Source organism: Hyaena hyaena, unplaced genomic scaffold (assembly GCF_003009895.1).
Source record: "Hyaena hyaena isolate Hyena2069 unplaced genomic scaffold, ASM300989v1 scaffold_6, whole genome shotgun sequence".
Lineage (NCBI taxonomy): Eukaryota > Metazoa > Chordata > Mammalia > Carnivora > Hyaenidae > Hyaena > Hyaena hyaena.
The window spans coordinates 8,124,044-8,142,877 of record NW_024080638.1 but is presented as its reverse complement, the minus strand read 5'-3'; the positions used below and the strand labels follow the sequence as shown (position 1 = coordinate 8,142,877).

General features: G+C 57.7%; 1 protein-coding gene across 1 annotated transcript in view; it reads right to left on the bottom strand.

Moving 5' to 3' along the window:
• Nucleotides 1–18,834, bottom strand: part of COL27A1 (collagen type XXVII alpha 1 chain) — a 153,393-nt gene that overhangs the window by 6,693 nt on the left and 127,866 nt on the right. The window contains exons 41-60 of the mRNA XM_039241124.1: nt 17,246–17,299; nt 17,043–17,150; nt 15,907–15,960; nt 14,958–15,011; nt 11,519–11,575; nt 11,296–11,349; nt 10,724–10,777; nt 10,434–10,487; nt 9,620–9,673; nt 9,213–9,320; nt 8,645–8,752; nt 7,651–7,758; nt 4,165–4,218; nt 3,702–3,764; nt 3,271–3,324; nt 3,093–3,128; nt 2,961–2,978; nt 2,694–2,729; nt 2,411–2,437; nt 317–382 (exon numbers count right to left, since the gene is read on the bottom strand). Coding sequence (XP_039097055.1) covers nt 317–382; nt 2,411–2,437; nt 2,694–2,729; nt 2,961–2,978; nt 3,093–3,128; nt 3,271–3,324; nt 3,702–3,764; nt 4,165–4,218; nt 7,651–7,758; nt 8,645–8,752; nt 9,213–9,320; nt 9,620–9,673; nt 10,434–10,487; nt 10,724–10,777; nt 11,296–11,349; nt 11,519–11,575; nt 14,958–15,011; nt 15,907–15,960; nt 17,043–17,150; nt 17,246–17,299 — 1,221 coding nt within the window. The remainder of the gene's footprint in view (nt 1–316; nt 383–2,410; nt 2,438–2,693; nt 2,730–2,960; nt 2,979–3,092; nt 3,129–3,270; nt 3,325–3,701; nt 3,765–4,164; nt 4,219–7,650; nt 7,759–8,644; nt 8,753–9,212; nt 9,321–9,619; nt 9,674–10,433; nt 10,488–10,723; nt 10,778–11,295; nt 11,350–11,518; nt 11,576–14,957; nt 15,012–15,906; nt 15,961–17,042; nt 17,151–17,245; nt 17,300–18,834) is intronic.

Genomic DNA, 18,834 nt, shown 5'->3' with positions numbered 1-18,834 from the left:
GGGGACTGCAATGAGGGTGTGCGGGAGCCTGGGAAGTGGCCCTAAATCCCTCCAGAAGGGGTCAGGGGAAGTCTTTCCACTGACCCTCCCCCGCCCCCAAATGGAAGGAAGATGACGGGCTCTTCCATGCCCTCTCCCTGGACTGTGAGTCTTAAGGGAGCCGACTTGGCATTGACTTTCCCCAGCCTCCAGCTCAGGAGACAAATAAGCTCCGGGAGGCCCCGTGCAGGCCACGCAGAGGCTGTTAACCACACATGAGCCGTTCCTTCTGTCTCCCCCAGGAAGGGGTCCCACACAGGCAGGGGCCAGGAGGTACCTCTGCTTTCAGTGCTCCATCTGTATCCATCCACGTCCGGAAAGCTGCTCCAAGGTCATCTTGCTGCTGTGCAGAGGAGACGGGGTGGGTATCCTGCCCCCCCGGCCCCGCCCCGGGACCTCCCAGACTCACCGAGAGGGAGACCCAGGGACTGAGTACAAGGTCTCCCAGCCTCCTTTCCAGGTGGTATCACGGCCAAGTCACCCACCCCCTGTGGAGCTCTCTGTCCTTCCTCCACTTGCAAACAGAGGCAGAGCTGACCCTTCCACTCCCTTTCTCAAGGCCTGGATAGCTCTCCATCGCCCTCAGGATGAAGCCCAAACTCCTCCACACGGTTACAGACCAGGGCTGAGTGCTGTGGTCTCTGGCCCAGCCCCTCTTCTCTGGGCCACACATACCCTGTGCACTAGATGCACTATTGTGTTCCTAAATCGCTAAGCACCATGCTCTATCTAGCCACAGGGCCTTTGCACATGCTGTTCCATCACCTGGAACAGTCTTCTTTCCCTCCAGTGCTCCATCTGGCTATCTCCTAATCCAGTGGTTCTCAGCCAGGGGCAATGCTGCCCCCTAGGGGACATCTGGCTCCATCTAGAGACATTCTTGGCTGTCCCAACATCACTCACAGCAAAGAATCCTCTGGTCCCAAATGCTGGTAAAGGCTGCAGTTGAGTAGCCCTGCCCTAGACTCATCCTAGATGTCAGCTTCCGGGGGAACTCTGTCCTGGGGCTCCCGCCCCCAGGCTGAGGGCGGCCCCTTTCTCTGGGTGCCCGCAGTCCCCGCGCGTCTCCTCTGGCTTGCGCTGTAACTACCACGCGCCCGGGCCTCCAGCCCTGGCCGTGGACTTGCCAGAAAGCATTGCAGCGCCCTTGCGGTGAGAACAGTGACAGGGAGGACAGGACGGAAAGTGAAAGCCCGAGAGGTCTAGAGCCTGGACCCTAGAGGCCTTTCTCAAGTTCACATCTCGCTACTTGCAGGATCTGGGCAGGTTGCTTACCGTCTCTTGGTATCAGTATCCTGAGAACGGGCATGATAATAAAACCCTCAGAACCTTGAGAGGAAGCAGGGAGCTAATCTACGACACACACCTAATGGTGCCCGCCTATCACACACTCAATATGTCAGTGACTAGGCAAAATAATTCAAAATCCTGGAACTCTTCCTGTCCCGTTCAGCTCTCCCCCTCGGCCGTTCTCGGGGACGCCAGCAGGGCCTGGCCGTCACAGTCCGCCAGCACCGTGGTAACACAGGGAGGGACCCCTGGGAGGCCCTGGGTCAATCACTAACGGCCAACGATTTCCTCAATCACGCCGATGTAATGAGGCCTCCATAAAAACCCGAGGGGTTGGCACTGAGAGAGCTTCCGGGCTGGTGACCACATGGCCGTCGGGGGAGAGCGGTCGCCTGGGGAGGGCCCGCAAGTCTGAGCCTCTGTCGCACGCCTTGCCCTGTGCCTGTCCTCCGTCTGTCTGTTCCTGAGTGACTTCCTTTCATAATAAACCGGGGATCTAGTAAGTGAAATGTTTCTCTGCTCTGTGAGCTGCTGCAGCAAATTAAGTGACCCCGACGAGGGGCGTGGGGGCCTCTGGTTTACAGCCAGTCAGTCGGAAGCACAGGTGACGGCCTGGCGTCAGGTGGGCGGGACGGGGGGTGGGTCCTGCAGGACAGAGAAGCCGTGGGGTCTAATGTGTGCCCCGGTACAGTGTCAGATCGCACGCAGCTGAGAGGCAGGGCACTCGGCTGGCGTCCCGGAAGTGCTCTTTCATATGGGGAGCACCCACCCTGGGTCAAGCTTGAATCGATACCAGCACCTGTTTAGACCCTCGGCAATCAGCCGATCTGTACCGCGCACACTGAAGGACCAGGAGCCCAACATCCTGGCTAAAATGTCGCCTCCCCAGTCTCTGGCCCGGGCTCCTGCTGCTTCGGGGTCCAGGGCCCGGTGTGGAGGGACCAAAGCACATGGGCATATCTGGGCCTGGCTTAGGGTTCCAGCCACTGTGAGCAGAATGAGGTCAGCCAGCACCCTCCACACGCGCCCCCCGCCCCAGCCCTTACCCCGAGAAGGCAAAAGAGAACATTCTCCGACTTACGAAGTGGATAGGGCTCCCTGGAGGACCCTGCAAAAGAAGAGGCTCAGTCAGTGTTTGATGGGGGCTGTCTGGAGCCTAGAGGGGCCACCTGGGCCCAAGGGCTGATCTCTGCTCTTCTGGAGGCCGAGTCTGTGCTCTAAGCTCTCCTGGAAGTCTCTGGAAGCTTGTGAGCCCTGCAAGGTCAAGGCCAAGACAAACGTCTGCCAGCAAAGCCTTGGGTCTCATTCAAAGGAGCTCTGCCACCGGCCCTGGAGTTCAAGGGGTACCGAGCGCGAGTACCTACCGGAGGGCCAGGCCGGCCTCTGGGACCAGGAGGGCCCTGGAGGAAAAGAATGACAGTGAGGGCCTGGTCAGAGGCCTTCCATCCCCCCCGCCCAGGCCTCCCCAAGCGGACCTGAGACCAGGGACAGTGCTCCCTCCAGCACAGACGGGTACGGATGGGATGACTGAGGTCCAGAGGGAAAGAACGTGCCTGAGGCGTTCAGCGGGCACCACCCCGCTCCACTCCCCCGCCCCCAGCCCACCAGCCCTCACACCCCAGCCCACTCACCCTCGGACCTTGCAGTCCCTGGAGGAGGACAGAAGCAGAGAGAGACAGTCAGGGGACTGGCTGAGCCGTGACCCTCCCTTGTGCGCCCCCCCCCCGCCCCCGTAGCGCTGCCCCTCGAAGCCATCAACTCACCAAGTCCCCTCGGCTGCCTTTGTCGCCCTTTGGACCCTGCAATAAATCATGGCCTGGTAAGAGAGGGTTTGGAGGGAAAGTTCTATTTCCAAGATGGAGAAACTGAGGCTCAGACTGGTCCTGGGTCCCAGAGACGAGCTTGCCCCAGCAGTGTTTCTGGCCAGCCCCCTACACGTACCGGGTGTCCTGAAGGTCCCAGGATTCCGAGGGGCCCAATGATGCCTTCCTTTCCCTAAAAGAGAGAGAAAGGCTTGTGTACCCTCCTCCCACGGCCTGGGGAACAGAGCCACGGGGACAGGAGTATGGACGGCAGCCTGAGTGTCCCCCTGGGATGGAAGGGAGGCTTCCTCAAGCAGGGGCCAGGCCATGCACCTCCGGGGCCCCTCCTGTGTGCCTTGGGGTGGGCTCCGAGATCAGGGGGAGGGGAGCAGGGAAGAGGGGGAGGGGGCAGCCCAGCTGGGCAGGAAGGGGACAGAAGGCTGCGGCTGCAGGAGGGAGCTTGAGTCTGGAGGAGCAGGAGGAGTGGAGCATGCATCCACCCAGCTGATGGCTGGCCAGCCTTGGGCCTGGGTGACTGTCCCCACTAGCACAGACAAGGAGAGGACTCACCATCAAGCCAGGGGACCCCCGAGGGCCCTGAATGCCTTTCAAGCCGATGTCTCCCGGGGGGCCCTGTGGGAGGCAGAAGAAGGGCTGCCTGTGTCTGGGTGGCTGGACAGCTACTAAGCAGGTCTCAGTGAGCGGCCTCTGTGCCGTACGGGCTAAGCCTCTGCTCTTAACCGTTTCGACAACCCTTTATGGTTATCACACCCGTTTCACAGATGGCAAAACTGAGGACTGGAGATACAAAGTTAACTTGCCTAAGGCACAGAGCAGGTAAACTGGGGAGCTGGGCTTAGAGCCCAGGTCTGCTGGAATGTGAGTTCTGGGGAACGAGCGTACTCATGCTTGATTCTTCAGCCCACACTGTAAGTGCTTAAGAAATACTTGTTGCAAAAGTAAATGGGTAAATGGATAAACTAGGTTGATGGAGGGGACCCCCGCAGGGACAGTATGTAGTAGGAATCTGTACCTTGGGTCCAAATAGGCCGGCCATTCCTGGGAAGCCCATCTCACCAGAGTCACCCTGTGGGGGGAGCAGAATGAGATGGGGTGAGTAGGGCCAGGACCCGGATGCCTGGTCAATCACCCACGACCGCTGGGCCTGCCTTCTCCCGGGGACATCAGCTGCTCCACCGTGATGAGTGTGAAGAGCTCACGTACTAGACACTGACTCAGCCTGGGCTCTGAGGGGGCAGGAGTCTATGCCCTCTGTCGGATGCAAAAGCAGAGGCCAGCTCAGGGACTCCACAAGGAATGTTCTAGAACACTTAGGATCTCCCATCCCAGGTCTTCAAGGAAGAGAATGAGAGGACCCACAGACCCTTCCCCACACGTCCAAAGGCTCTCCCAAGGACTGTGCCCCTCAGAATAACCCCATTAGCTGTGGGCCTGCAATGTGCCAGGCGCTTTGCGTGCACTCCCATGCGTACGTGTTCCTACATCGGCCCGGAGGGCACAGTACACCCTGTTCACAGATGGAAAAATCGAGGCTAGAGAGAGCAGGGGCTTGCTCCTATCCACCCAGATGCCACTGCAGGGAGTGATGGGACGTGAAGGATTCTGGAGGCCTGGATTATACCATAGGTGCAGGCTTAGCTTTTAAAGAAACTGCCCAGCTGTTTTCCCAAGTGGTTGTGCCATTTTACATTCCTATAGCAGAGTAGGAGAGTTCCGGTCGCCCCACATCCTTGCCAACACTTGGTGTGCTCAGTCTTTGAAAATGTTTACCACCCTAACAGGTGCGCACGGTACCTCATTGTGGTTTTAATGAGCACTTGCCTAAAGACTAGTGATCTTGATTTATGTGCTTATCTGCCATCCGCCCGTCTTCTCTGCTGTGTCAAAGTCTTTTGCCTAATTTCTTCATTGGGCTGCCACTTTTCTTATTAATGAGTTTTGAGAGTTCTTTACCTATTCTAGATACATATCCTTTACTAGATATGTGATCTGTACTTTCTCCTAGCCTGTGGCTTGTCTTTTTACTCTTTTATTCTCTTGCCTTTGAGGAGCAAAAGCTTTTAATCTTGATAAAGCCCAATTTATCCATTTTTTTTAATGGGTCATGATTTTGCTGTCATATCTAAGAAATCTTTGTATAACCCACGGTCTCAAAGATTTTCTTCTACTATTTCTTCTAAAAGGTTTGTTTTAGGCTTTACATTTAGGTGTATGATCCACGTTAAGCTAATTTTTGTACAGGGTATAAGGTATACAATTGTCCCGGCACTATTTGCTGGAAAACACTATTCTGTTTCCCCTGAATTACTTTTACAACTTTGCCCAAAATCAGTTCTCCATACTGTGCCATCCTTTTGATCTCTTATTAGTAAGTTTGTGGCAATAGCACACTTTCTTGATTACTGTAGCTGTATAATAAGTCTTGAAATCAAATACTGCAAGTCCTCTAACCCTGCTCATTTCTTCACGTTGCTTTGTTTCTTCCAGATCTTTCACATTTCCAAGTGAACGTTAGACTCAGCTTCTTATTTCCCACAAGGAAGAGGAAGGCCTGATGGGATTTTGATTGGGATTGCGTTGAATCCGGGTACGAACTGGAGGGAAAGCGACACCTCGGCAAGACTGAGTCATTGACCAGTGAACACAGTAAGTTTCTCCATTTATTCAGGTCTTCCTCAATTTATTGCAGAAGTGTTTTGCAATTTTTCAGCCCATGTGTTTTGTATACCTCTTGTCATACGTATCTCTAGGTATTTCCTATTTCTTATGCGATTATTAACAGTATTGCTTGTTAGATTTCAAGTTCTGATTGTGGCTAGTGTATAGAGTCTCATTCTTTTTTTTTTTTTTAACATTTTATTTATTTGTGAGAGACAGAGCCTGAGCGGGGGAGGGGCAGAGAGAGGGGGAGACACAGAATCTGAAGCAGGCTCCAGGCTCTGAGCTGTCAGCACAGAGCCTGATGAGGGGCCTGAACTCACAAACCACGAGATCATGACCTGAGCAGAAGTTGGATGCCCAAATGACTGAGCCACCCAGGGGCCCCTCTACTGGATTTTCTACATAGACAATCATTTTATCTACAAATGAAAAGATTTGCTTTTTCCTTTTTGACATGAATGCTTTTCATTTGTTTTTTTATTCCTTATGGCATCAGCTAGAACTGACAGTACAGTGTTGAATAGAAGCAGTGAGAACAGGGGTGCCTGGGTGGTTCAGCCGGTTAAGCATCCAACTCTTGATCTCAGTTCAGGTCATGATCTTATGGTTTGTGGGTTCAAGCCCTGCATCAGGCTCTGTGCTGACAGTGTGCAAACTACTTAGGAGTCTCTGTCTCCTCTCTCTGCCCCTCCCCAGCACACACACGCCCATGTTCTCTCTCTCAAAATAAATAAATAAAATAAACTTAGAAGTAGTGAGAACAAGTATCTTTGACTCATGTCTACTTCTTGGGAAAAGAAACAGTCAGTCAATCACTGTTAAGCACAATGTTAACTGTCAGTTTTTCATGACTACCCTCTTTCTAGTTGAGGAAACTCCTCTTCTTTATCAAGTTTGATGAACACTTTCATCAGAAATGGAGTTGCATTTTCTCAGGTGCTTTTCTTGCATCTACTGGGGTGATCAAGCGAGTTTTCTTTTCCAATTTGTTAACATGGTGAATTATATGGACTTATTTTCAAGTGTTATACCATCCTTGCATTCCTGGGATAAACCTCATTTGTTTTTTGTTTGTTTTTGTTTTGAGAAAGAGAGAGAAAGAGCAGCGGAGAGGGGCAGAAAGAGAGAATCTTAAGCAAGCTCTATGCTCAGCACAGAGCCCTACCCAGAGTTTGACCCACAACCATTGAGATCATGACCTGAGCCAAAACCAAGGTTCAAATGCTCCACCAGTCAGATGCTCAACCAGCTGAGTCACCGGGTGCCCCTCATTTGATCTCGATGTACTACCCTTTTTATATATTCCTAGACTTGTATTTCTAAAATTGTATAGAGAACTTCTGTATCCATACTTATGAGGTATATTGGTCTGTAATTTCCTTGCAATGTCTTTGTCCAGCCTTGACATCAGGGTAATGTTAGCTTCATAGAATATGTTGGGAAGTAGTCTCCCCTCTTCAATTTTCTGGAAGAGTTTTTGCAGAATCGGTATTACTTCCTCCATAGACGTTTACTAGAATTCTCCACGGAAGTCATCTGAGCCTAGAGTTCTCCTTGTGAGATGCTTTTTAAACCACGGATTGACTTTCTTAAATAGATACACGGCTGTTTCAGGTTCAGGGTGTGATCCACCTCTCCCCATTCTGGGGGGACCGCTCAGATCTCATTTCTGAGCCTTCTCCTTCCCACCGCCCTTCTCAGGGGAGGCCCAGAGAGGGTGGTGCCCTGCCCCTGTCACAGAGCAGGCAGGGCGTATCTGGGCCTGTGTGTGCACGTGTGAGCGTGAGTCTTTGTGTGGGTGTGTGTGAGCACACTGTACTCGCTGGGGCTCACTCACCGGCTGGCCTTTGGGTCCAGGCCCCCCCTGGCTCCCCGGAAGCCCAGTTCCCCCTGTTGTCCCTCGTTTGCCAGGAGGACCCAGCTGCCCAGGCAATCCACTTTCACCCTTTAAAAAAAAAACCAAAAACACACCAAAATGATCAAAGGAGGAAATGGTTTTAGGGGAGGGGCGGGGAGGGCCAAGAGAGACAGAACAGTGATTTCACAGGGTGCGTTGGTATCTCAGGATGCTCGGGCTCAGATGTAGGCCTGATGGATGCTCAGAGTTTCAGCCTCCTTGCCAGGACAGCCTCTTTTCCTTACTCTGGAATTCAAGCTCCCACTCCCCCACCACTCCCCGCCCTGCCTCTCCTCTATACTGTTTCCTCCCAGCAGACCATGAAGTTCCCACCCCCACACCCCTGCTCCAACCGTTCCTCCCCTTCTCTCCTCATTTAAACCCTCCCTGAGCCAAGGCCACCTCTCCCTCTGTCTGCTGTTTCCGCAAAGTGTTCCGGCCTCTCCCCAACTCAACCTCGAGCAGGGGAGGGCAAGAGGAGCCATGTCTGATTCATCCAGCTCAACCTTCCCTTCTGGGTCTAGCCCTGGGCTCAGATTGACTCAGGGCTGCCTCCCCAGTCAGAGGAGCTCAGGGAGGCTCAGGGAGGCTTTCTCCAAAGAAGCCGTTTGGAAAAGGGTCCTGGCTGCTCTCACGACCTTGCCTTTGTTCCACAAAGGCCCACAAGAGGGCGCCCGAGGACAGCTCAATAACCGGTTTGCCTCTGATGAACGGCTTTGTAGGGCGCCTTTATTAGCTAGCTGGATAAACTTTCCTGTAAGTCAGGTTCAAGCTTGGGGCGGGACCCCTGAGAAACGTCAGTGACATGAACTCCATTTTCACATGGGCCCTGGGACGTGGGTGTCCATGTAAGCGCTCATAATCAGTGTCATTATGGTTAGTACGAAGGCTGAGAGGGTGCAGGGGTGGGTGAGTTTATTGACAAGTGTCTGACCTTGAACCCTGGGGGCCCCTGTGCTCCAGGCAAGCCAGCCACGCCCGGATTTCCTCTCTTCCCAGCAGGGCCCATGGGGCCAGGGTCCCCGTCATCTCCCTGCTCCCCCTGTAAAGAAAGAGGGCAAGGGAGGGTTTCTTGTGTTTCAGGAAATAGATAACCAAGGGGGCAGAATGACTCCGAGTCCCAGGAATTGTGGGATCTGGAGTGGGAGAGGTCAGACTCGGGGGGGGGGGGGAGGTCACCCTGCCCATGTGTGTGAGGAGAGTTGGGCCAGTGAAACATTAGGAGCTGTGAGGAAGGACCCTAAACGCAGAAGTTCTCTGCAGCAGATGGGGGAGGACCCTGTGGGTGCAGAACAGACAGGCAGAAGGGACACATTCCCAGGTCCCAAGGGCTGAGGCGATTGCCCAAGCAGGGAACTTCTGGATACGTGGGTCCTGCCCCACCGGAGTTTCCAAACCTGCTTCTCCTGGCCATGGCCTCTGGCAGACACCCCCTCCCCCCACCCTGCCCCAACACCCACGCCTTGTCTCAGACAAGACACCGCCTGTTAACCCCTGCTCACCTGCTGTCCTGCTTGACCATCCCGGCCAGGAAATCCATCAGGTCCAGCCACACCCTCAGGGCCCTGTCTCCCCACCACGCCCCGAGGCCCTGGCAGCCCCTGCAGGCCCTGGGGGTATAAAAGAAGCCCTGGTGATGGGGCGCTTGGGTGGCTCAGTCGCAGCTGACTTCGGCTCAGGTCATGATTTAGCTGTTCGTGGGTTCGAGCTCTGCATCCTGCTCTGCGCTGACAGCTTGGAACCTGGAGCCTGCATTGGATTCTGTGTCTCTTTCTCTCTCTCTGCCCCTCCCCTGCTCTCTCTCTTTCTCAAAAATAAATAAACATTAAAAAAAAAAAAAAAAAGCTGGCGTGGGTTTCTGGGAAGGGCAGGGAGGCAGGCAGGAGAGAGCCAGCTGCAGGCCACTCACCTGAATCCCCCTTCGTCCAGGTGACCCCGCCTTGCCTTGCTTCCCCTTTGGTCCCTGGAAAATCAAGGGGCACATGATGGAGGCTGCCCGGAAGAGGACAGAGCCCTAGGAGTTCTGAACGGGTGCTAAGGGGATTGCGGGGCCCTGCGGGGCCTGTCCCTCTACCTCTTGGGCCTCAGCATCTGAATCTGCACATGGGCCCAAGCGTCCTGGCCTGGGAGCCCAGGGGCAGGCTGGCCTTCGTCGTCACTGCCCCTGCTCTGAGCCCTGGGCCCCACGGACTCCCCTTGCTACAGAGGCTCCAGGCACCCGCAATTTCCTAGGGGGAGCCTGAGCCCGGGAGCTCCGTTGACCCTTGAGAGTGTGGCTCTAGTCCTGCTGCCTGGGGTAGGGGGGTGGGTGGGGGAGGATCGGGGTGGGGGGAGGAGGGGAGGTTGAGGGCATTAAGACAGCATCGGCCCAACCTCAGCGGAGGCAGGCATAGGGCTCTGGGTGCAAGAAAGGAAGTTCCCCCCACCGGCATCGCTGCCCCTCTTCCCGCAGACCCCTTGCTGCTCCAATATTTCTTCCACGGAGTGGTTATGGCAGCAAGAGAGCGAGCTCTGGCTCTGGACTCCCACTGCGGGCCCCACAGGTGGTCGGTTCCCCTCCTGGAGGCCCCGCATATGGGGCTGGTTATCCCCCCTCCCCCTCCCCCCATCAGCCTCAAGCCCTTTGAACCAAAGGGCACCCCCCAGCCCAGCCTCCCACTTGCTCCGTGCCTGGGCCAGTGTCTGCCCCTCCCAGGCTCCCCTGTGAACACCAGCCCTCTCACCTCTTCCCCTTTCGATCCTTTGGGTCCTGGCCGTCCCTGAGGTCCCGGATGCCCCTGCAAACCAAGGTGAGGTGATGCAAAGCAGCCCCAGGATTCTCCCCTGGGGAGGGCAGCCAGTGTCCGCCTGGAGGGGGAGGGTGGGAGGGGTTTGGGGGTGTGGGCTCTGGGGCTGCCCCAGGCTATCCCGCCAGGGAGGGTCCCTTTGTGCTTTAAAGGGGCCATGGCTTCCCCCACTGCTGCCCACCCACCTTCAGGGCTTGGGGGGGGGCAGGACAGGAAGCACCACTCACTGGTAGGCCCTGCTGGCCTGGGTCTCCACGGAGGCCTTGCACACCTTCCTGTCCCTGGAAGCCAAAGAGAGACCGGTGAGGGGGTCCATCCTGGCAGGGCTGGGGACTGGGCAACTTCCGGCCTGGAGGAGCCCTGAGGCCCTTGGCCTTCCCAGCCACCAATCACTGTCCCCTCTCTGAGCTTGCTAATCTGCAAAGCCATAGGACTCTGCCCGAGAGAATGAGGCGGGGGCGGGAGGCGCCTGCTGGGGGCCTGGCGCTCCCTGAGTGGCTTGTCCACAGCTTCTGGGACAGCTGTTCCTGGCCACGGATGGGGAGACTGAGGCTCTGGGAGCAAACGGGTCTCTATCTCCCATCTCATCCTCTCCCTGACCCCCACCTCCCATCAGCATGAGTTCGGGCCTCAGCCCTCTTTCAGGGCGTCTGTGCTTCAAGCCAGCCGGGCACAAGTGGTGAGAGGAGGGCTTGTCTCCTGGGGAAGGCGGTTCTCCGGCCAGGGTGCTGGTGAGGGCTGAGGAGCGCCCTTGCAGAACTTGCTGGATGCCGCCAGCGGGAAGAGCTCTGATACTTACGGGGTATCCAGGGTCCCCTGGCTCCCCGCGGTCTCCTCGATCGCCTACGGGGCCCTGAATGATGAAGACAACAAAATATGAGCCACCAGGTGCAGGGGATGCAGACTTGGGTCTCACTGGCCACTTGCTCTCAAGCCGGCAGCAGCCTCCCCCGCCCCCGCCCACAGCCAGAAGCCAGGGCTGCACCTTGGCAGTGGTCCAGGGGACAGGGAGGGGGGCTTACCCGATCTCCAGGCGGTCCAGGGGGCCCCTCGGCCTTGCCATCCTCACCCTGCTCCCCCTGTGGACACAACGGGCTTTCACCCTTCTCGCCCCCGGTGAATTTGGGGGAACTCCAGATACCCCACACAGAGTGGAAAGGGCCTGCGTCAGAGATGGAGTCCAGCCCACTCAGGGTTACAGATGGGGAGACCGAGGCCAGAGAGGGAAGGGGCAGACCTGGGCGTGCAACCAGGATCATGGCACATAGCACGGCGCTATTTACCGTCCGCCCCGCTGGGCACCCCCAAGCAGGTGCCCTCAGGCTGTAAGCCCAGGTGGCTCTGAGCTTTGCACAGGATCAGCGGCTCAGACCCTCAGCTGGTCCCTTCCTGTCTCAGAGTTCTCTGTCTCAGCTGGGGAAGGGGACTGAGGTAGGGCGAAGAGACAGCAGAGATACCCAGGAGTGAGGGATGAGGGTTCCCAGAAATGACACCAGAAGTCCCCGTGTGGTGCTCTGCGGGGAGCAACGATAGTTCCAACAGCCGGCAACCATGGCACTGCCACCGGCCATGCACGGCACTGGCTGCATGCTTGCAACAGCCCTATGCAGCAGGTGGTATCATTCTCCCCATTTTACAGCTCAGAACTCTGAGGCACAGAGAGGGGATGTGGGCTGCTCCATTGCTGCGCCCTGAATAAGGGTCCCTTTTTCCGGCCTTTGCTGGACAAAAGTGGCCAGAAAACCCCAGGTTGCCCTTGGCCATGGCCGGTCTGGGTGGCGTGTCCATCAGACAGACCCCTGTCTGCAGAACATTCCAGCGAAGCCTTGTGGCGCTGCTCCAAGGGCCCGGGAAGGGAAGCTCAGGACTGCTCACACAGTAGGGGCTCAGATGGCCATGACATTGGGCATTGCTGACAATAGCAGCAGGGGCGAGGTGCGGCCTGGAGGTAGCCAGAGAGACGGGAGGAGGGGGAGGAGCAGGAGGGTTTCGAGCAGAGGCCCTGGAGCCCTGGCACACCGCCCTGGGTCCCCATCCGCCATGGAGGTGGGAGGCTGGGGGCCACGCGCTGGCTACAGGGAAGGGGTAAGCAGGGAAGCAAGTGGCAGAACCTCAGGGCCCAGAGTGTTCCAGCCCCAGACGACCGGTGTCACTCCCATGGGGGTGCAGGAGGCGCCGGCTGGGGCCCCCCTGGGCCCCCTCGAGGCTGGCAGGGACTGGAGGGGAGGCCTCAGAGGCAGCAGAGGGAGCCGTCCTGGGGCTGGAGCCTGTCCCAGGCCCAAATCAGTGCTGAGGCCTGGCAGCTGCAGTCCCTTGGCCCGGGGCCTCTGCGGCTCCTGTGGGCAGAGACTGAAGGCGGGGGGTGGGGGGACTTGGCCTGAAGCTCAGAACCACTTGTACCCAAGGGGGTGGCCCAGGGAGTGGGGATTCCCTCTCCTCCCTGACCTCTCTCTAGGGCTCTTTGTCCCAAGTCTCGGTCCCACTGTGGGGGGAGGCAGCTGGATGAGGGCCCCTTGGAGAAGGGGGCAGTGTCTACCTCGGGCACTTCGTGTGCCAGACCCTTCATCCATTCCGCACTCCTACACTGCTGTGACTATTGGCCCATTTTATAGATGGGGAAGCTGAGGCCCAGGGAAAGAAGGGTCTTAGCCAAAGCCACACAGAAATCAAGGGGGTGGTCTGCCCCAAAGGCCAGCTATACAGATTATTCCCTGCCGCCCCCGCCCCCCACGGTATTGTGGCTGTGGTTTGGGGATGCGTATGTAGCACCAGGAAGCTGGTGAAGCCCCCCACCCCTGCTGTCGCCTTGTTCCCAGAGTCTCATCCCTAATCCCTCCAGGCGCCACCTTTATAGACACGTGCCCCACAGGGAACTCGCAAGCCGAGCAACGTATCAGCTCATCTAAGCGCCTGTTTCCTGCTACGGATGCACAGCTTGGCGTCAGTCTGCGTCCTGATCCTTCTGCCACTTTCCACCGGTCCTGACCTAGTGCTTGAGCACCGTGAAGACTGCTTCCCCGTCTGTCTGTGGGACACTGGCACCTCTATGCGGGGGCCGTGGTGGGCACCATGGAGACACCCCAGGCTAGAGCTTTGCACACGGCCGCTGTGTTTCCGGGTCTCCCTTGGGAACTGCGCCCGCTCCTCCCAGTGGCCTCCAGCTTGTGCCTAATTTTTACTCTTGAGCCCTTTAGGGCATCGTTCTGCAGCCCCAGGCTCAGGGCCAGAACACGCCGCACTTGAAATCCTCCGGTCCCTGTTAGAGGGCCACATGAGGGAGTGAGCTCACACACGGCCTTATAAATAAGAAAGTGCCTCTGGCCGCCTCTATGTGATGCCCTGCTTAGCCTCGCATTCCTGAGGTGCCCACCCACTTAACAGATGAGGACATCAAGGTTCAGGGAACCCTGGGGCCCCACCAAGGCCTCCCGCAGACCCAGGGCAGATCTAGAGTTAGGCTCCCGTTCTCAGCAGCTGCAGGAACTGATCTGGGGCTGCATGCGGCTCGGAGGGAGCCCCCCCCCAACTTGTTTCAGGGTCTGTGTTAACCCCTCCGGGGCCAGCAGTGGCAGGCCGTGAAGACCGAGGAGGGACGCGGGGTGCTGGGTGGTGCTTCCTGCAGCTTCGTGTGGGAGGCAGGAGCCCACTGGTTGCAGATTTCTTCTTCTCCAAGCAGGAGGGGGCAAGCAGGACGGCAAGCCAGGCCGGGGTGGTTCACCAGGCAGCGGGGTATAGTTAGCGGGTAGCTGACTCGGCGAAAGAGAGGAGGGCTGGGGAGCCAGGGGGGCAGGGAGACCGAGGCAGGCCACCGGCTATGCATTCCGGCTGAGCCTTCAGGGCAGGAGGGGGGCAAGAGCGGGGGACTCAGAGCTCAAGGGCCTGGGCCCAGGGCCGGCTTGGGGCTACCTCGGAATGTGACCTAGCACCCATGCCATGGCCCTCCGGCCCCATGTCCCCACCTGCACAGGGTGACGGGGCACAGCCATCAGCAAGCTTTCTTCTATCTACTCCTGTCTTCTACCAAAGCTGGAGCCGAGGGGTGGGGAATGGATGCGCCTCCCTCTGCCTCAGTGGCTCCTTCCTGGCTGTGAAAGCCTGGCTTCGCTCTCTGTCCTAAGCCTTCCGGTGACTCTCACTGGGCAATCTCATTCCTAAGCAAGCCTCCAGCTTCACGTTCACGCAGACGATGGAATTGCATTTCTAGTCGGTACGTGACTGGTGTCTATTCGCCTGCTCGACTGGAAGCCGCCGGCAGGCAGGTCCCGTGTCTGGTTTTGTCCCGGTGCTGGGCACAGACCTGATGGCCAGGATCTCCATGTTGAGTGAACGTTGGTCTCATGGCTCCTGGCCAGCCGTGGTATGAGCCCGGGAGAGCCGACCGTGAACCTCTGCACGACCCCAGCCACGGTGTCCCAGGGACTTCCTGCAGGGAGCGCCTGCTTCCCAGGACCGAGCACCCACCTTTTCGCCCTTTGGTCCGGGAGGTCCGAGGGGGCCCATGACGCCTTTGTGTCCCTACAAGAAACAAGAGGTGAGAGCGTATGTGAGGGAGGACTCGAGAGGCACAGTGACGGAGGGCGGGAACTGGGAAGTGGAGAATCTGGGCCGTAAGCTCGGGTCCTGGCTCTGCCCCACTTTGCTGTGTGACCCTGAGCAGGCACTGTGCCTCTCTGGGGCCTGGCCTCCAGACAAGCCATGTTAGTCCCTTGGGTGTTCAGCGATGCTGCCCACCCGAGGCTGGAGGATACCCGGGGCCAGATGTGAGAGCCAGCTGTGTCCCCGGGGGCAGGGGCAAAGTGCCGGCCTCAGCGGGCTTCCCCAGGTGGTGGCGAGAAGCGCGTGCACGTCCCCTCCTTGGTCTCCCGGCACTGCCCCCCAACTTCCAGTTGCCACATCGTTTGCCCTGTGCCTCTTCTCCCTCTCCTCCAGACACTGCGTCCCACCTTCCAACCTAACAAGCTGTCAGGCCTTGCACACACAATCATCAGCCGCCTTGCGCCTCAGTTTCCCTTTCTGAGCTAGCCCCGAGCCTCTCTGAGGACGAGTCACTCAGATGTCCAACATGGGTTTGGCTCAGCCGCCTCTAAGTGGAGCGCCAGCTCGGAGGCAAAACCGGGCTAAGATGCTTCCCTCCACAGACAGCAGGTGTGACACACAGACAGCAGGTGTGACACCCAGACAGGAAGTGGGCGTGCGCCCGCCATGGGAAGGGCGGACTCGGAGAGGGCACGCGGCGGGGGGTGGTGCTGCGTCCGCCAGCCCTGCCCAGCCCACCAGTGGTCTCTGACCCCCACTCCACTCTGTGGGCACACGCCCGCAGCAGGGAGGCGGTGGGGGCTGAGGCCGAGGCACGCCTGGGTCCCTGCCTGCAGGACAGAATTCCAGAAGGGGGTAGGTGAGATTTGCTTACATCATAACCTGCCAGTCCCGGTTCTCCTTGGGCCCCCATCCGTCCTGGGGCACCCTAGGAGAGGAGCAGAGCCGAGTTAGTACAGGGTGGGGGCCTGGCCACCAGCTCCAGCCCAGTTCAGCCCAGCAGCCTGGCACACCCGCAGCCCAGAACCCGGGTGGGAGAGCAAGGGTCGTCTGCCCCTCCCCCGTCAGCGCCTCTCATCTGCCCCCTCCCCCCTCAGCTCCTCTCCCCCCTCCAGCCCTTCCCTCTCCCAGCTCCAGCAGTTCATGAGAGCCAGCAGCTAAACTGTCTTCGCTTTTGTGAGCTAATTATTAAACAGAACCACTATTAAAAAAATTAAAGGATGTGAACTTACAGTTAAATCAATCATATTAAAAACCAAGATGATAAATATTCCAACCTCATCCCCTCCTGATAACTTTAGCTGTGTTTCGTTATTGCCTATGCTCTTGGGGGTGCCCGCCCATGGAGTCTGGGAGTCTGTGCGGTGGAAATACCAGGCGACACACACACACTCCTGCATATCTCCTCCCACGTGCACATGCAGTGGCACCGTGGTGGCGGCGCGAAATCAGCCGCGGTGGGGCCATCAGCGCCGTGGACACTGGTAAGTGCCACAAAGCAGCTCAGCGGTTGATCAGACCTGTCTGCCTCCTCCGGGTGTCCCCCTTCTGCACCTGTCAGAGCCCGGGGGGCCCTCCTTCAGGGCAGGCCGGTGAGTGACAGGCCGGGACACCCCCAGAGTCACCCAGGGATCTGCAGCACCTCCACCCTGATCCTCGTGGATCTATTTCCAGTGGGAAAACTCCTTGTTCCTAAAAATCACTCTCGAGGGGCTGGTCACCTCTCCCCACCCTAAGATGGGTCTTGTCAATCTGGGTCTGTAAAGGCTTCCGAAGACCCACCACCCCCTTCAAAGTGCACACTCGGTGCTACGGGTACTTTTCCAGGGAGTGAGGCTGCGGCTCCGGCAGGCTCCCAAAGGGACCCGTGGTTCAGAAGGGGCCAGGACAAGACACACCCAGAGGTTCAGCTGAGGGGTAGAGCTGGCGATACCTCTCTTTCTGCCCTCGTCCCCCACCCTGCTCCGGGCCTGAGCCCACCCCACCCCACCCCACCCAGGGAGCTCTCACCGTTGGTCCCAGGCTGCCCCGGGACCCTTTAGGGCCTGGGGTGCCGGGGGGCCCAGGGTCTCCAGGGACGCCCATCTCGCCCAGCTGTCCTTGGTAGCCCTTGGCACCCTGCAGCAGGAGGAGAGACAGGCTGCCACCGGGCCCCGGCGGGAGGTGGAGACAGAGGCGGGCAGGGGACGGGGACACGACGCGTGGCACCCCACCTTGGCTCCTGCCCGGCCCTTCTCGCCTTGCTTCCCTGGTTTTCCTTCAGGACCCTGAGGGGAGAAGGAGGGAAAGACGAGGGTGAGAAGTGTGGAAGATTAGCACACGAGCTCTGAGGGCTGGCTGCCTGGGTTCAAAACCCACCCGGCGCTCAACGCCCCTGTGACCTTGAGAGTGACCTTAGCTCCTGGGATGCGGGGCTTTGTCTGCAAAGTGGGGACAGGGGTCCTGTGTGCCTCACAAAGCTGAGAATTCAAGCTGCTCGTGCTCACCAGCGGCCTGGCCCACAGTGACCTCTGGATAAGTACCCCTTTCGTGGTGCTGCTCGGTGCCCGGGCTGTCCCAGTGGGAGAGCCCTCTGCACCCCCTTTGCCACATGCTGTTCCAGCCTCCTAGCCATGCTGAGCCTTAGGCCCGATCATGGCCTCCTCCCCACTACAGTGACCTCTGGGCTTCCGGAAGGTGAGGGGACTTGCCCAGATCCCCGAGTCAACTGCCGATGCATCTGAGTCCCCGTCCGGGGCTCAGGGCACCCACTGGTGACACGAGGCAGCCCCCTCATCTCTAAGATGCTGGGGCTCATTTCTGACAGTCCCTGAGGCTGTGTCCCACTGACAGGGTCTCCCTCCCTTGGCGCTTGGAGTTGGAGGGGACCATCATTGTGCCAGAAAGGTCAGCCGCTCTCCCCCACTCTCCCTCGGGGGGACCTAGGCCACTCCCTCCAACAGGCCGCTGTGCCCCTTCCCCATAGGGCATCCCATAATGCAGCTTTCCCTCGCCCTGCCCCATTCAGAGCCACTCATTCCAGCAGGGTGAATGAGTGTGTATAAGTGTGCATGTGGGAATATAAGAGAGGGAGAGAAGAGAATCTCATCCCTGAGCCACACTGGGTTGGGATGTAGGGGTGGGGCAGGCAGTGTTTCTGGTTTGGAAAGGACATCCTGACGACTCACAGAAGATAGTTTTCTCAAGGCCCAAACCTCAAGGGGAGCTGGGAAAAAAAAGCCTACGTTCTTGGCAAACACTAAAGAGCTAGTTTGATTCAATCCCTGTGGCTGCATTAACAGAGGTACTTGCTGTAAGATGAGGGAGGTGATGGCCCCACCTTGGAGTAGGAGCAGGTACTAACTGTGATGGAGGAAGGACAGGAAGACGGGATCTTAGAGGAACCAGGAAACACATGGGCTAACCCGGAAGGACCTGATTTCTGTCCACAGATTTCTGCAGCTGCCCTGAGGCAAGGACAGCTGTGTTCTCTGGGGTGGTCAGAGGAAAGAAATTACAGGGAGGCTGGCTCTGATTTAGTACAAGGGAGAGATGTCTGTTCAAAAGACAAAACATGCCAAAAGTGTCCTGGAGAAGACGATTCTCTGAACCTAAGGGAAGCACCATTCAGTCCGCTCTGGGACCCTCTGGAAGAAGCAAATGGTGGTCTTGGAAGGACCAAGCGCAGACTGCCCTGTGTTCTGGTGCTTAAATCCTCATGTGTACCTGGACAACTCTCTCCTCTTTTGTGTGCCTCAGTTTCCCCACTTCTTTTTTTTAATGTTTATTTTTGAAAGAGAGACAGAGCACGAGTGGGGGAGGG